The sequence below is a fragment of the Rhineura floridana genome, chromosome 10, assembly GCF_030035675.1.
Source record: "Rhineura floridana isolate rRhiFlo1 chromosome 10, rRhiFlo1.hap2, whole genome shotgun sequence".
In the NCBI taxonomy this organism is placed as follows: domain Eukaryota; kingdom Metazoa; phylum Chordata; class Lepidosauria; order Squamata; family Rhineuridae; genus Rhineura; species Rhineura floridana.
The window spans coordinates 60,549,489-60,564,777 of NC_084489.1; the positions used below are offsets into that span (position 1 = coordinate 60,549,489).

General features: G+C 40.8%; 1 protein-coding gene across 7 annotated transcripts in view; it reads left to right on the top strand.

Moving 5' to 3' along the window:
* PLXDC2 (plexin domain containing 2) overlaps positions 1-15,289 on the top strand; it is a 326,726-nt gene that overhangs the window by 261,117 nt on the left and 50,320 nt on the right. For all 7 annotated transcript variants that reach the window (XM_061586483.1, XM_061586489.1, XM_061586486.1 and 4 more), the window contains one exon: positions 332-413. In XM_061586483.1, the coding sequence (XP_061442467.1) occupies positions 332-413 (82 nt within the window). The remainder of the gene's footprint in view (positions 1-331; positions 414-15,289) is intronic.

The window sequence follows — 15,289 nt, forward strand, 5'->3', positions numbered from 1 at the left end:
AGAATTAAATTATGTAAGACATAAAGAAATAACTGGATGTTTTCATGACACGAGGCAAATTTAGGAGCTGTGCAAGAAATGAAAATTTGCGGAAATGGCAGTATATTTACAAATGGGATTAAAATTGAATCCCAAAGATCAGTCTTTAATCGGTGGTAAATATTTCCATAGTGTGCCCTAGTAGCCTATTTTTAATGATGGATAACTGTAACCCACCCATTTGCCAATTATTTTGAGGAGAATGAATTATTTTAGTCCTGAGAAAACTATTGATGGTAGAAAGTGTTTGTAAGATGAACTATTTACCTGCATGACTGTGTGTTTGTTTCAGCCTGCCTCCAGTTTAATAGCTGTGGGCCCTGTGTCACGGCCCAGATTGGCTTCAACTGCAGCTGGTGCAATAAACTCCAGAGGTAAGAAAAGCTAGTTAATTCTGCCCTTTGATAGACAGTGGCCCTGATAATGAATCAGTTTTTCTCTTGCCCTATATAATGCATAGGGGTTATTTTAATGGGGCTGTTTTACTTCCTGGTGACAACTGAAGATGGTTTCGACCTTTCAATTTGTGATATGCAAAATAATAAAGTTCCTTTTCCAGAATCACAGCAGGACCAGCCAGATGCCACCAGCATAATCCACAGAGAGAGAAAGGTTCGTTGTCAAAGAAAACCACTTACCAGGGCCAGTTCTACCATTCAGCAAAATGAGGCTGCCAGCTCACACAGTGGAATGCTAGAAATGATATTGGAGAGATCTGTTGTGTATAATTAGAAGTGTGACAGTATATCAATTAAAGGAGGAGCCAACAATCATTCTGCAGGTGGTCATTAAAACTCTACGATAAAAAGTGACCATATTTTTATATAGTAAAGGCCAATCAGGCTGCAGTTTAGTAGCAGCCAACTAATCCCCTCCTCCCCACCTGAATATTCTTCATGCTTCAAAATGAAACAAAATTATGGGTCTTGGATTCAAAGAAAAGGTTGTTTGCTTTATTAGGTTAAGGGAGGTCCTAACTTATTAGAATCATTTCATGATAAGATGGCTGCTTTTTATTAGGTTTTGGAGAACTTATGCAGAAGGTGATGGTTTTATAAATATTACTGTTGAACTGGCTCATATGAGTATAGTTTGATTTGATCCAGTTCTGCTTTATTACTATTTATTATAGTATGTATGTATGTATGTGTGTATATTTATTATATTTCAATCCAGCTTTCTTTCACAATAGAGCATTCATAGGCTGTCTCCATCGAGGCACTGAACAGACTCAGACCTTCTTAGCATCAGCAAGTTTGCTGCATAGCCTGTGCCAGGGGTAACCAACATGGTGCCTTCCAGATGTTCTTGGACTCTAACACTCATTGGCCTCAGCCACCATGACCAATGGTCAGCAATGGCAGGGATTGTAATCCAGCAGCATCTGTAAGGCACCACATTGGCTACTTCTGGCCTATGCATGCCTTCAAATTATGTTCTGAGATGACTTGAATTTATATATTTAAATCCCTACTTATGGAAGTTGCTAAGTAGAATATGATTTAAAATATAATAAAACTGAAGAAATAAAAAAGATCCAAAACCTGGTAGGATAGGTTGATGTTTGTAAACAGGGATTTGCCTTGTTTTCACAAATGTTGACAAAGTGCTTGGGGAGATACTTGTTAAATGCCCATCCTGTAAAATTAGTTAAATATCTTTAGGACAAGGGTAGCCAACAGGGCACTCTCCAGGTGTTTGTGGACTCCCATCAGCCCCTGCCAACATGGCTAATGGTCAGGAATGATGATGGGAGTTGTAGTCAGGAACTGGTGGTAGTCCTTTCCTGAAAAAAGTGGGTCTACCAGCAGATGAGTGATCTAATTACCGCTCAGTTTTCAGTATTCTTTGGGGAGGGAAGAGTGGCTGAGTGAATGGTTATTATGCAACTCCAAGCATTCTTGGTTAACACATCCTTCTTAGACTAGTTCCAGCCTGGCTTCCAGGCTGGGTGTGGCCAGTAGACCTACTCTGGGGAAAGGCCTGTGAGTCATTCCACATTCCTTGTTACTCAGTAACTTTTTGATATAGTTGATCACATGATTCGAGTGGATTGCCTGGTGGGACTTAGCAGGCATCTACCCAACATGTCTGCAGTGCTTAATCTTTCTGACAGATTGCTAGCAGGGATCATGAGAGAATCCTGCAAAGGTCAGTGATATCACCTCTGTTAAATAGCTATATGTTTTCCAACATGATGATGATGATGATGTAGGTTATGAATCGAAATACATGAAATAAAAGATGATCAAATGAGTGACTGGTGATTCAGTAACCATTGACTTCCTGGACAAGGCTACCCAAAATGTACCTTTTACCATACGCTCAGTTTAGACATCTTGGTAATGATTCTCCGAACCATGGTTTAGAAGACTGGGAACACGTTGGACCAAAAAGGAAATAGACTGGAGAAACCTTAGAGGTCTTTGGACTACTCTTCATATTTAGGGCCTTTATTGCTTAAGTTAAGTTGTTACTCAGTTGTTGTGGGAGATTCAAAGTCTGTTCCCTAGCTCAGTCCCCTCTCTTGCAGATCTCTCTGCATATTTTGTTGCTGGAAAAATGCATTCCTTCTTAGTGTGCTTTTTGTGATAGTGAATGCAGTTACTTTAGGTTGTGACCGCTTAATACTTATGTGCTGGTGATGAGCACCACTACTCTTTCCCCCCACCCCATCCCCACATATGCTCTACCATATTGTGACTTTATTTCATTTAAATTTTCTTTTTTTAAAAAAAGTGGAGCTTTACTCCCAGGACACTATGCATAAGATTGTACTCATGCTGATCCTAATAAATTGGGTATTATGCTATGGAGTACTGCTGGTGCTGGTGCTGTGCTGTGTTGTGTTGTGTGTGTGTGAGAGAGAGAGAGATCATGGATCAACACAGCCACCTATGTTTTTTCACTGTCTTTGGGAATATAGCCGTGCTTCCCCTTAGGAGCAGGCATAGGGACTATCATGATGAACTGCTCCACTTCAAAATGTACCCCTACGCTACTGGGCTCATTCTTTGAAGAAAGGCTATCAATGATCCTGCCAACAAATGCATCAAGTGGGGACAATATATTGTACTACCTTCATAGAATTGAATTGGATCTAACACTAGTATACTGCTAACAGCAGACTTGTTCACATGTTACACTTCTACGAGTTGTCTCCACACAAGTACAGTTGTTCGTGTGAAAGAGTGTTACTGATTTGTACTACACAACTATTGTGTACACAGGTACACAGATTGTATGCTTGTTGAATGCTACATGTGAATAACTGCATGTGTGTACAACTCAACTATCTGTGTAGAAAGGTACACATTGTACACTTGTCGAATGTAAAATTTAAATACTCCAATAACATTTGGGTGTCATCTAAAAAGCCCCACAGTGAACATTCCACTGTTTCTTTCAGTATAGCAGCAATAGGAACTATTTGTGAGTCAGAAAACAGCTGGAGTATAAAGAACACAATAATAATTCTCTAACGAGAATCTGGGAGAAAACTGACTGCAAGGGAGCTTTGCCACTAAAAGGATATGTATGTTCATGGCATTCTGAGTGTCTCCTCTTGGGATGAGTTGTGTCCATCAGTTTTCCCCATGAAATTAGACTTTCTGTTCAGGGAAGGGCAGCTTTGGATCCAACCCAATGAGTTACAGATAACTATACAGATAAGACTTATTATTAAGACTTTTTTTGGCTGACTTGTTCAGGTCTAGGAAGGCTTCTGCTTTCTCCCTACCTTCTTCTGCAGTAGCAGAGTCAACCTTCTCCCATTATAATCAATTGGACTGGAGCCAGCCTTCGACAGCATGTCTGAGTTCACCAAAGAACAAGTCTTTAAATGTAGGGACCCTGGTCCAAGGCAAAGCCTGGGTTCCTCTCCTTGTAGTTAATGCCCCCAAAGTTGGATTGTACTGCCTGGGGCTCACAAGAAAGAAGCAAAATGTGCTACACTGCCAATGAATGCTCACAAGGGAAGAGCCCTGCCCTTTCAAAGTATAATGTTCAAGTAGCTAGGTTCACTTATGGCAAGTACATGCAAATGTACCTCATTTCCATTCTTTCTGTCATGATCTATAAGATGTTTGCTGTTTCTATTGCTTGTCTGAGAAAAACAGCAAGGTAGTCTGTATAAAGAATCATACCAGAAAGAAGGAAAACAAATGATGTGAATGAAGTATGCAGGTTACATCCGGGCAGTGGGCTTACAAGAGTGAAGTGCTTGGATACAGAATAGCTCAGGGGTAGCCAATAGGGATGCCCTCCACATGTTGGACTACAACTCCCGTCATCCCTGACAATTTGCCATGCTCAGGCTGATGGGAGTTGGAGTCCAATAGTCTGGAAGGAACCATGTTGACTGCCTCTGGAATAGTCAATCACTGGGGAAGAGAATACCGGGAGGCTAGCAATCTGAGAGTGCTATCACAGGTAGCCCCCAAACTCCTAGATCCCAGGCTCCCTCCCTCTCCATCCCAGTGCATTAGTCATTATCTCTCAATGCATTATGCAATGTCTTCCATCTTTGGTTTGATGATTATTTATTTCTGATTTGATCCGATAACTAGCTAGAAAGAATTCCGCAGAACCTTGGGGGGGGCAGTTTTACTTGCCAAATAGTCAGCAGAAATCCACAAAAATTATCTCCTTGTGTTTTTAGCACATGCTATGTGTTTTAAAATTTAAATGATCCCCTTTGGTAAAGTATGTCATTGTCCCATTGCTTTTCATAAAGAAAAGTATACCAGGGTGGCGTGGCTGAATGGCCTAGTTACAAATTACCATGATATGAACTGAAATGCCTCTAAACTGATTACTGCCATTTCATTGCATTTGTGCATTTTCTCATTCACAGTATTACTGCTTGTATGAACTGCAATTTCAGTCAAATAATATGGTCTTGGAGTTTTAGCTCCTATTGTGGACAAATTATGCCTTTTACATCAAAATAGAATGTGCATTTGAAAACCAGAGTACTTTCCAGCATCATACATTAGTGTTTAGCATCAATCTAGCATAGGGTAGTTTGGTGGCAATTTGTGATATTACCTTGCTTTAATAAGAACAGCATACCTGTTCATTCAAGTATTAACCTGAGTTCATTCTGGGAAGATCAGGATTCTAAGCAAGGTATAATAGTTGGGTATTATAGTTAAACAGCATGAGATGAGATTGCAATAAGGCAACAAACACAGCTAGAAATGTAACAACATTCTGTGCGTGGTAATGTTCCAGTCCAGTAGTCCACATTGGCATGAGACCAACACATATGAATTTCTTTATGTCTTTTCGGTGTTGTACACTGCACAACATTTCTGTAATTAAGCTCTGAAGATGTGTACAGCAAACCATTAAAAATAAATCAAGCAATTATTATATGGAGCAGGATATGGAACCTTGACCTTGTTTTCGACAACTTGAAGAGGGACACGTTTTGGAAAGTTATTTCCACGAGTTAACCTTCTGTGACTTAATGTGAATAATCTTTATGGCTTGAAAGTTTCAGCATGTGTCAAGTCTGTATCTGTGGGGCAGAGACTTTGCCAGGCTTGTCCATGTCCCTGTTTGTAATATAATAATTTATTTTACATGGTTTCCTGTAAGCATGTCCATAACCTCACAAGTTACATGTGTATTCACAGAGGCAAGGTCTCTTGGGTATCTTAAGCTGAGTATTTCTGAATGCCAGAGGGTCTAGTAATATATATTGGCACTCTAGGCTCTTCTGGGAAGTGCTACTGTTTTGCTCAAGAGGACCTCCATGGACCCTGAAGGGTTGGGTGATTGTTGCCCCATTACTAATATCCCCTGTTTGGGCAAGGTGCCTAAGAGGTTGGTGCTGAGGCAGCTTCAGGCATGCTTGGATGAAACCCATTATCTAGGTCCATTTCAATAGCCTGGGTTTGGGGTCTGAAATTGCCTTAGTCACCCTGGATGATGACCTTCCTCAGGAGAGGGATGAGGGGTGTAACCTTGTTGATTCTCCTGGACCTCTTCACCTTTTGGGCCACCTAAAGAATTTGGGAGTTGGGGACACAGCTTTGCAGTGGTTCTACTTCTATCTCAATGGATGGTTCCAGAAAACAGTATTGGCTGACTTTCACTTGGCCCCGTGGGGCAGATATCCTGCCCTTCCTCCCAGCAGGAGCCCAGCATGGCAAATAGTGTAGGGCCACATTCACACCACACATTTATTGCACTTTAAACAGTCATAGCTTCCCCCAAAGAATCCTAGGAAGGGCAGTTTGTGAAGGGTGCTGAGAGTTCTTAGGAGACCCCTATTCACCTTTGAACTACAGTTCTCAGAGTTCTCTGGGAAGATGGGCAACATGTTAAACTACTTGGGGAACTGTAGCTCTGTGAAGAGGAGTCTCCTAACAACTCTCAGCACCCTTCACAAACTGCCCTTCCTAGGATTCTTTGGGGGAAGCTATGACTGTTTAAAGTGCAATAATAGTGGAATAAATGAATGGTGTGAATGCAGCCTCGGTGTCTAATTAGGCACTAGCATGCCTTCAGAGCCAATGCTCCTGCTTGATGCCATATCAGCCTCAGTCGCCCTGAGTCCATGTTCGCTTCTTTTGTTAAGCTAGGTGAATGAAGCTGAAGTACCTCATTCTGGGATGTTGCAGTGTTCCAGCTGAACCAAGCTTTCCAGTAATAGAGATTATGAATCTTTGGAGTCAGGGTGGAATTCTAGCTGAAGAAGAAGATAGGACCCCACAGATTCAATCAGTGTGGCTCTTTGTGGTTCATCATACAATGGTAGGCACCCAGGGGAAGCCAAACAAATATATGGCCAAAGCAAAACAAAACCCTGTTGTATTCTGAAACCTGCTGTAGTCTACCTGATGATATTTGTGTCTTTTGATCAGAATAAAAATTTAAACACTGACAGTTAATTTTCTGAATATTAATATTTCTATTGCTTTCTGTTAATCTAAAACCATTACCTGTATAAGGTTAACTATTGAGATCCTAAGATGATAATAACTAGATAGTCTGTGCCTACCCTTTAAGATAACTAGATGGGTCCTTCCCCCCCTTCCACTCCTGTTTGGATAGCAAACTGTGAAAGATCTAGGCCAGGTGTGGGGAACCTGTGGCCCTCCAGATATAGCTGAACTACAACTTCCATCAGCTCCTGTAAGTATGACCAATGGCCAGGGGTGGTGTAGTTGTAGTTGATAAACAACATGTGGACAAAGATTCCCCACCCCAACTGAGGCCATTATCTTTTCTATCTACATATGATATTCTCCAGTCACGCACTGTGATGAGCAGAATGGGTTTGTGACTCCCAAATATGTGTTTTTATTATCTCTGTATTTGGCAAGTGTTAAGTTTTCTAATAAATTTGTTTTATGTGATGATCTATAGCAGTTTAACATGTTGCTAATGGTTCTCTGTAGCTTCTATTTTTCCATTTTGCTTCTTGTTATAACAGTCCGAGTATGTGTCTATACAGCTCAGAATTGTTTTGCTTTGAATCTAGATGTCTCATCACACACTTGTCATTGATGTGATTGGTAATGAATTTGTTGCTCTAGTTTTCTTAGACTTAGCCAAACATTTCTACAGAAGTGGTAACATATATACCACCACTGAATATCCATAACAGCAAAAGCATTTTATGGGCATGCTTGATTAAAGGGCATGCAGTGTCTCCACAGCTTGCTCATACTAATGAAATAATTAGTTCTCTTGAAAATAAAGTTAATTGCCCAAGAAAGAAATTAAGTTTAAGTTTATAAACAGACACTAAGGTAATATGATTTGAATGTAAATGGAAATAGCTCAGATGATGTTTTGTAAAGTTACTGTATTCAAATTTACTCAGACATAAAACTATAGGAGCATATAGACAATCAGCTAATATGTAGAGAATATATGAAGTCACCTATTCTTTGAAAATGCGATATTGATATTAGCATGATTGTGTAGGAGAGTGGAGCTAATTTTGATGGGTATCAGACAGTGCGGCTGTCTCTTTTAATTTTTATTTTTCTAACTTGTACTGGCTGCTCCCACAGGTACCTCAATGTGATACTGTGATACTAATAAAGGTTTCCCCTCCCCACATATGTCCATTATTAAAAGAAAATATTTTTAAAATTGACCATTCCTGCAGATCCCCTTTTGTGATTCCAAAAGGTTTTTGTGACCGTCCCCCCACAAAAACATGTCCTTTTTCATTAAAAAAACCACTATTAACTATACTCACTTTGAGATGCAGCCCCTAGAAGCTTTGTCATGAGCCCCATGGAGAACCTTGGGAGAATGGAGAGGAGGTTGTAGTTGTCATAGAGGGGGGATGGGGAAAACATGGGAGAAATGTTTCCAGAGATCTCTAGCAGCTCTGAATCTGGTGAGTCTAATGGTGCTCAAAACCACCTTTCATCTATGACAAATGGAGAGGATTCTTCCTGGCATCCAGCCCAGACTTTGCCTATGATAAGGCAGGCTCTCTCTCAAAGGGAGAACTGAAAATTTCTTCAAAGTCACATAGAAAAGCAAAGAAGATGTTTGTAGTTGAAGAAAATTCTCCCTGCTCCTAGAAGGAGCCCCTGCCTTGCCACAAAGACTGGAAGGTGATAGATTTAGCTTGGGCAAGTAAAGTGCCTGCCCATCTCTCTTTTATGTAGAGTACCTTGGTGTGATAAGATTATTGCATCAACTCTCCACTGTTGCCTCCATGTCTAGTTCTGTATCCTGATTCATATCTAGAATGCCTGATGTTGCGTTCATGTACTGATGTCTTGAATATAGCTTTTTGCAAAACCAAGTCTTTAAATCTGAATGGGTTCATGTTAGGGTTGCCAGGTATCAAGTTTTTGCCTGGAGACTCCAGATTTTTGAGTGAGCCACCCCAATCTCCACACTCTCAGCTTACATTTTAAACCCACTGATGATGCAGCTTGTTGATTGCATGATGGTTTGTTTCTTGCCCAATAGTGGTAAAACAGAATTCATAAACTGGGAAGAGTGACTTCAGTTACAGTTGTTCCCAAGCTACTGCCTATGAAGTTAGACCAAACCATGTGTGTTTTCACACTGTCAATTATTACTCACTGAAATTGGGTTGGCTGTCAAAGTGAGTTTATAGTCTACAGGCTATAAGTGTTATAGCCTGTGGGCTATAAAGTGTTATACCCCACAGGATAGGCAGAAAAGGGTAGAGAATCTTCATTTCTCAAACCTTTCTCTGCCGTGAAGAGTCAAGTCTGTAAGGAAGCTTGGAATAGCCATGTTAAAAGGCAGGAAGGGCACTCCAGGTAGGAGGTTGCCAACTCTACTTTGATATGGATATCTTTGCAGAGGATCCCTAGTCAAGCCTTACTAACAGCACAGTCCTAACAATATGTACTGAGAAATAAATCCTATTGAGTTTTGTGGGGCTTAGTCCCTTAGGAAGTGTGTTTAGAATTGCAGCCTTCAGGGGCATCCATCTTTACTCCTGGGGCTTCCAACTAACATATCCACAACACTAGGCTCCCTTTTTCCCACAATGGCCTTCTGGTGACTGGCCTGACCTGAGGACACTTAAACCCTTCTTGCCAGAAGCAAGTAGGCTAGATAAAATGTTCCCTACCCAGGCTCGCTAAGCAGGTGATAAAGAATGATCTTGTCACTTCAGCTGGACCTGGGAATACCCTCATTTAACTAAGATTTCTTTCTTAATTTCCGATCAGAGGGTTTTTTTGTTTGAGTGCTTTGCTTCAAGTAACTATGGTTGATAATGTATCATGCTTAATGATATCACTAGTTCCTGCCCCTGTGACATCACTAGAGCCCGCCCCTGAAATCTCAGGGTTTGGAATGCTTCTGGCCTGGCAACCTAGTCCATGTGATCTGCAGCCCAAAAAAAGTTAGCCAGCCCTAGTTTAAAACTAATACTGTATGCTGCTTGTGGTCAAATGCAAAGGTGTAGCAAACACTTTAAAAGCTGTGGAGTAATTATTTAGTGATTCTTTTCTATGTATTTTTATATTTGGAGGTAGTCTTTATGATTCAATGCACTCATAAGTCTTTTTGCCTGTGACTGAATAGGTTTCTTTGTCTCTGTCTGGAAGTGCTTCCTGTGTCCTGCGTATTCCATGCACTGAGTGCAGTTGGATGCAGTCTGAAGACCAACATAGATTCTGTGTGGGAAACTAGTTATGCACAGTTTCTCTGATTACAATAGCACATGAATTCCTCTGAGGGAGGCTGATAGAGTTGTATCTGGCCATTCCCTCAGTGATTCTTCAAAAACGTTCTAGTCCTTTGGTTTTGCAGTTTCTCCTACACTGATTTGTACTTGGGTGAGATACCTAATGACGCATGTGCCATATCAGTTGTGAAAGGTGCATGGATGCATGAAGGGGGTAAGTTGCCAATAAAATTCACAAAATGTGATGACTAGAAAAGGATTGGGCAGCCTCTTCTATGTATTTTAAAAGGACATGATGCAATGTGTACATATGAGCTATGAGGGACAGATCATTCTGTTTCTGGTACTTGTCAAGTTTGCATGTGTTTATTCATCCGTCCAGTCCATTCTGTTTCTGCATTAGTCTGTGACGTACAAGAAAACTGAAATGGGAAACCATGTTTTATTTAACAGGATTTTTATACTGCTTAATTATAAGAAACCTCAACAAAATATACACTAAAATTTAGAAAATTCATATCTGAATACATACTTTTATCTCAGTATATGCATTTCTAAATATATTTTCTTGTAAAATACACATTTATTTACACATTTTAATACACATTTGAGCTGAGAACAGTATCACAAAATTCAGAAAAGTGCAACATCTGATGGATAATCTTGTTCCAAACTGTGTACTAGTCCACGAGGTGTGAATTAGGTTACTTCACTTAAAAATTCAGACCAAATAAAATTATTCTCCTTCTCTACTTTTCACAACTGACAGTGTCTGGGTACATTTTAAATTCCAGTAGCACTCCTAACTACAAAAGTTGACATGAAAAGCCACTCTTTGATATTTTTTGTTCCTGACTTCTTCAGTGTACACATTTCATAATAGCAGTAATTAAACCATTTGCTTCCCACCTCTAGGTGTAATGAGTGCTAATGGGTACTCCTAATGAGAAAACTGATGAGCCCCTACTCTTCTATAATTCATCAGTAATCAGCATTGGACTGTTTTGCTGTGCGTTCACTTTAATTTGACTTTGCTTTTATCTAAAGACAAATGTAACCTAGAGGGGGACAAAAAACCAATGTTCCCTAAACTTAGAGCCTGCACCATCCACGCTCAGTGAACACCATCTGTCATAGACCTTCCAGCTTTTCCTTAGTTTGCTTCTTGTCCATGTTGATTAAATCAGTCTAAGAGTTTAACTATGTTCTGCTTATGTCCACCCTTTCCAGTTTGTTTATGCTTTCCTATCTCAAATAGGATAACTATTCAGCTTGGATCTACAAATGCTTTTGCCAGTATCAAGCATTTTTTTTAATCTTGGGGAGCACATTGATGGTGCCTGCTGCAGGCCCCAAGTGAGAGAGGGGTGGGTGGGAATCTTCCCTTGTCTCATGACCTTTGAGAATCTCCAAAGCTCAGTCTAACATCAGAGCTAGTCATGATAGCAATATGCTACCCCCAGGTTCTGAGGCACCATGCTGCTGAATACCAGCCACTGGGGAACAACAGCAGGACAGGCCTCATGTCCTACCTGAGGACTTTCCATAAGCATCTGGTTCACTACTGCAGGAAACAAGATGCTGGACCACATAGGCCTTTGGTCATCCAGGAAAGCTCTGTTTATGCTCTGCCCCCAAGGCTGGTGGCAACCACAGTACAAGATATAAATGACTGATGGTCAGAATCCCTGGATTTTCTTTGGATCACTGGATTCATCAGATTTTCAATAGACCAATGTGTTTCTCGCCATGAAAGATTTGTTAAGGGATGAGTTGTTAAGACTGCCATAGAGTATGAATACTAGCTCATAATACCCTTTACACCAAATGCCCAGTCAACAACAGGCATTATTTTGGATCCAGCCTAAGTTAGTTGCACTTAGTTCACTTGATTTCCATAAGAAATCAATAGATATTAAGTCCTCATTAATTGGTTCCATTGATTTCAAATTTCCAAGGCATTCGGAAGGCAAAGTCACTTGTATTCTTATATTCATTTCTAATTAAATGCCACTGTTGATACAGTTCTGGAAAAGGTGTCCAAAGCACCATCTAGTTAAATTGAAAGGACCAGTTTCAGTTGCTTCAGCTTGAAGACGCAAACATAACTTGAAGGGGTTTGATCTACCACATGCCCTCTGCCCTTCTTGGCTTGTTAAATTTGAGATTGATTGGGTAGGTCCGATAGGTGATAAATGCCTCATGTGGATAGGTCTTGTGCCAGCCACTTAAGAGATCCTCCCTGGGCACAGAAGTGTTGGATAACTATCACCCAGTCATTAATATCCCTCCCCCTTTTTAGGGTGGTGGAGAGAGTGGTGACTGGACAGCTTCAGGCAGCAGGTTATCCGAACCCATCTCAGTCTGGCTTCAGACCTGGTAGTTTTGCTACTGAAATGGTTTTGGTTGCCTTGATTGATTACCTTTCTTGTGAGAGACTAGGGGGAGTGTGATCCTGTTGATCTTTCAGCAGGTTTTGATATCATTGACCATGGTATCCTCCTCAACTAGCTCTGCAGATCAAGAGCTGGGGATATTGTGATGTGGTGCTTTCGTTCCTACCTGTAGGACCATTGACAGAGCTACAGAATGTGGCATTGGGGAATTGCTGCTCAGGCCCATAACAACTATGCTGTGGAGTCCTACAATGTTCCAGCTTGTCCCTCATACTCTTTAGCATCTATATGAAGCCACTGGGGGTCAATCATCCAGGGATTTGGGGCATGGTATCATCAATATGCAAATGACACCCAGCTCTGCCTCTCCATACCATCTGAATTAGGTGAAGCTGTGCAGGTGTTGCACCGCTGTCTGGAAGCAGTAATGGACTGGATTAGTCTCTGATATGGACAGCATTTCTGTCCAGGATTTGAAACTACGGTCTATGCTAGATGGGGTTTCGCTCCCCTGAAGAAGCAGATTTGTAGCTTAGTAATCCTTCTTGATTCTACACTCTCATTTTCACTGGAAGCCTAGGTGGCCTCAGTGGTAAGGAGTGCACCACCTATGGCCATTCCTGCACTGGGATAAGTTAGCCACAGTTATCATGCCCTGGTAACCTCATGTTCACATTACTCTAATGTGCTCTATATGAGGATATCTGTGTCTGGAAGGTATAGGTGGTGCAAGTACAGCCACCAGGGTTGACAGCAGTTGCTTCTATTTGGGACCATAGAAGACCAATACTGTGCAAGATGCATTCACCAGCATATGCTACCAAGCCCAATTCAAGGTTTTGTTGCTAACTTTAAAAGCCCTGAATGGCTTGGGTCCCAAGTACTTGAAGGAGTGTCTCTCCCATTATCTGCCAACCTTTGCCTTAACAACAGCTGGGGAGGCCCTCTTTGCAATTCCACTGGCAAGCATAGTGCATGGGGCGATGTCATGGGGCCTTCTCAGTTGTGATGCCCCATCTCTGCAACTTTATCCCCCTAGAGGTAAGGTTGGCTCATTCCTTATTGAATTTTAGGCAAGGTGTGAACATTCACTTTTTAAAATCAGGCCTACAGAACAGAGCAATGCTATCTGCTTTCTAATATATTTCAGTTTACAGTTCTACAAAACAGCATTTTAAACTGCTTTATTTCAACTTTTACTAATTCAGCATACACACAGCTGAAAATACAAAACTTAAACAAATATTGTGTACCCTATACTCTTTGCCTAATAAAGCTTTAGTCTGTTTTTGCTAGTGTTATCATTTCAGCTACAGTCTTGTGAACATTTACCTGAAATAAATCCCACTAAACTCAATGGGACCTGCTTCTGAATATACATGCATGGGATTAGTATATCGTTAGGAATTGTTCCCAGACTTTTAAAATACTGTGGAACAGGACTCATTGTGGACTCAGCTGAGTTTGTGATGTGAACAATATAGAAAATATGCATGTCTCAATAAGCTTTTACCCTTATCCACTGCCAGATATTTCCAACCACAAAAAATGCACATGCCTCAGTGTATACTGCTGTCTGTTCACATATTGCCACAAACCAACAAATTCTGAGACGTACATGCGGCTTTCCAGCCTTCACTCTCTCTCTCTCTCCTTGTCTAAAGGCAACAGCTGTGTTTACAGTCTTTTCATTTCTCCATTGTTGCCAGACCACAGGTGTTCTAAAAGGATTGTCCAAGGCGCCTGAGCCTTATTTATTCATTTTAAAAATGTATATCCCACTTTTCACCATCTGGGTCCCAAAGTGACTTACAAAATACAAATATACACTATACAGATTTTAAAACATAAATGAAAATCTGAAATTAAGACATCAGAGCAGCATTCATGGTGCAGAGGCCTCCTGGAAGAAAACCGTTTTAATCAGGCATCTGAAACTTAACAAGGACTGTGCACAGAGCCTTGGTCTCCTGCCCCTTTTCCCTTATTAAAATTTTTAAAAAATATATCTTTGCTTATAGGGCATCTTGGTACATTGCCAAGTGCAGCGCTGCTGAAACCCCAGCCACCCGCCATCTTGATCTGCTCAAATGTATCTATACATGTAAATTAGTATATGCACAGTTAATGCAAATTTATGTCCTGGGCCTTTTTTTATTCCTAAAAGATCCTAGCAACAGGTGTTCCAGGTGCAAGTTTTTTTTTTACATGTTAGTGAACCTACTCCCAAGTAAGTAGGTTAGGATTGTAGCCCAAGACATTCTAGCTAAGAGTTCAAAGACGGATGTTTTTGCCTGTCATCATCTTTGCTTTCAGTTTTGCTAGGTCCTGGATAATTGTGGGGTTGGAAGCTGTTAAATGTGCTCCAAATACATGCTGTCCATTTATTCAAGTTGTCGCCTTGTATGTTAGGTAAACAAGGGTTGCCACCCTTTTCCTAGCAGGATCCCTTTGCCTTTGAAAGCGCTGTAATGGACAATAATTTAGTAGAGTTTTCGTGCTTGCAGCTTTTCCTGGCATGGAAATGCAGTGAGGGGGAAAGCTCCACCTGTTGGATTACTGTCTGTTGTAAAACGAACAGAATACCTGTTTTTACAAAGAAGCAGACAAATGTGTTTAACATGTTTTCACAAGAAACAGTTCTAATTGTTTTTAAAAAGGTATGGGGTTGGATCCAAAGTTAGTTGAACTTGACTCCCTT